This window comes from Histoplasma capsulatum, genomic scaffold, assembly GCF_000149585.1.
Source record: "Histoplasma capsulatum NAm1 scaffold_4 genomic scaffold, whole genome shotgun sequence".
NCBI lineage: Eukaryota > Fungi > Ascomycota > Eurotiomycetes > Onygenales > Ajellomycetaceae > Histoplasma > Histoplasma mississippiense.
This window is the reverse complement of record NW_001813979.1, coordinates 2,646,833-2,648,705: the sequence shown is the minus strand read 5'-3', so window position 1 is coordinate 2,648,705 and position 1,873 is coordinate 2,646,833. Positions and strand designations below refer to the sequence as shown.

Below are 1,873 nucleotides of genomic sequence, written 5' to 3'. Positions count from 1 at the left end.
CCCGGCTGCATGGTTGGCACCGGGAAGGATTGGAAGGTGCTAAGGGATGTCCTGCGCTCTGAAGGCTGACCTGGCCCTGGGGAAGAGAGATCTTGAGCGCTCGAGGCAGGGGAGGGGAAATCGGAGGGGGCTGCTGGAAGGTCAGGAACCAATGCTTGAGAGAGATTTGAAGGGAACTGGCGCGGATCAGAGCTTAGGTCTACCATACCAGCTGAGTACGTGGGTGGGCTTGGAAGGCCCGTACTAGATGCAGCTGTGATATTGCCTAATTCAGCTCGTCGTGTGGGGGGAACAGATGAGACTCTGGAGGGGTGGAGGGATTCGTTTAGGAGTGACTGTTGTGCTAATCTTCGCTCCTCGTTGTCAAACTCATCCGGGACATCTTCTACGGACGGTTGTCGTAGTTTGACTTCTGGCACCGATTGTGATGGGCTCCCATTTAGCGCTTGAACTTCAGGATCATTGGGGTCCAAGGTGGGCCCGTCTCGTAGGTTTTCCTCCTCCTCCTCCATCGACGGATTCGATAAATTCGGATCCTCCCCTGCCTTAAGCGCTTTGGCAATGCGCAAAGCGTGATATTTTGCAAATTTAATCTTGGCAGCTGTTTCTGGATCTATCGACCCCCATATCTGGCATAGCTCTAGGAATGTGGCCGCAGCTTGGAACGTATCCGCAGTTTGTCTAATCAAAACAATCAGCCAAAAATCGCACGTACAGAAGCTAGGGCTCTAGGTCCGCTGGCGAACAATGAAGCTTTATTGGCCCGAACAGCGTTGTCAGCCCGCTGGAAAGTTTCCAACCCAAATTGCTCCACATAAGCCTGTCCAGCAGCGTCATCGATGACGGTATCATCATCAGCGTGTTCGGATTTGAACTACAGTGGATATCACAAGATAAGTTAACCCAGATAATCACTATCTACGTAGAGAGCACGGAGAACACAGGCCAACCAACCTTCTCTAACTTATCCATAAGATCTGTCGTGTATTTTAGGCATTCGCCATCTGTATTGTGGAGTCCCTTTGATAGTATTTGGTTCACAGTCCAATAATTGCCTGTAGTTAAATCTCTGAGTATCAGTCCCGTTCTGTTTGATAGCTAAGGGTCAGCGTTGAATTAACCTACACCAATATGAAATCACCGGCTTCAATTTCTCGAGCTGCGACGCTCGAGTGACAAAGCGGGTGATATCCGCGGCTTTCAGTTTCGTCGGAATACCAGTTGCCATGGTGTGAGGATTTGAATACAGCTGCTGAGTAGCAAGCGCCAAAGTACGGATTGCTGGTTGTTGAAGACGGGAGCTTGCAGATATAGATGACGTTGGTGGGTGAGAATATTAGTCATCAGACTGTTAGTGCCAACCTTAATGGCGCCATTATAAGCAGCTAAGGCTAGCAGCCGTATCTATGTATATTCTCGATTTCGACGTGCCCAATGAAAATGGTACCTTAGAAATATGAATGGTTCATGGTTGCTATGCTATCCCTCCCACTACTCTCTATTTAGTGGGCTATGGCTAGAACGTGCACATACAGCATGCCTGTATGAAAATGGAAGATTCAACAGCCAGAATTACGGGAGTCATGTATTCAGCCATTACCGACTCCCCATGGACCAATCGTCACCCTCTCCTCAGACAAGATCTCCAGCTCAATCGTATCATGCACCTGACCACCAGGGCCTCCAACCCGTTCCACGACAAGCCACAGTCCCCCCTGACGTTCGAAGCCAGGCTGCAAATCGAATTCCTCTATGCGTATTCCACTGACGGCATTGCTAAAACTCCCATCGCCGGATGATGCTAGTATATCCTTATACGGACCCTTGTTCTACTTCAAGAGTCATTAAAATCGGCGGACGGGGGCGACACTCC

The 1,873-nt window shown here is 49.7% G+C and overlaps 2 protein-coding genes across 2 annotated transcripts in view; both read right to left on the bottom strand.

Annotated features, from left to right (window-relative positions):
• Nucleotides 1-141: 141 nt before the first annotated feature.
• Nucleotides 142-1,228, bottom strand: HCAG_04796 (predicted protein; the record flags this gene model as incomplete). The annotated part of the gene is made up of 5 exons (XM_001540906.1): nt 142-176; nt 209-681; nt 747-874; nt 955-1,055; nt 1,126-1,228. The coding sequence occupies 5 exons, from the start codon at nt 1,226-1,228 to the stop codon at nt 142-144; spliced, it is 840 nt and encodes a 279-aa protein (XP_001540956.1).
• A 361-nt stretch (nt 1,229-1,589) lies between these two features.
• The window catches only part of HCAG_04795 (hypothetical protein), a gene marked incomplete at both ends in the record, with an annotated part of 2,265 nt that continues 1,981 nt past the window's right edge, over nt 1,590-1,873 (bottom strand). The window contains one exon of the mRNA XM_001540905.1: nt 1,590-1,801. Coding sequence (XP_001540955.1) covers nt 1,590-1,801 — 212 coding nt within the window. The remainder of the gene's footprint in view (nt 1,802-1,873) is intronic.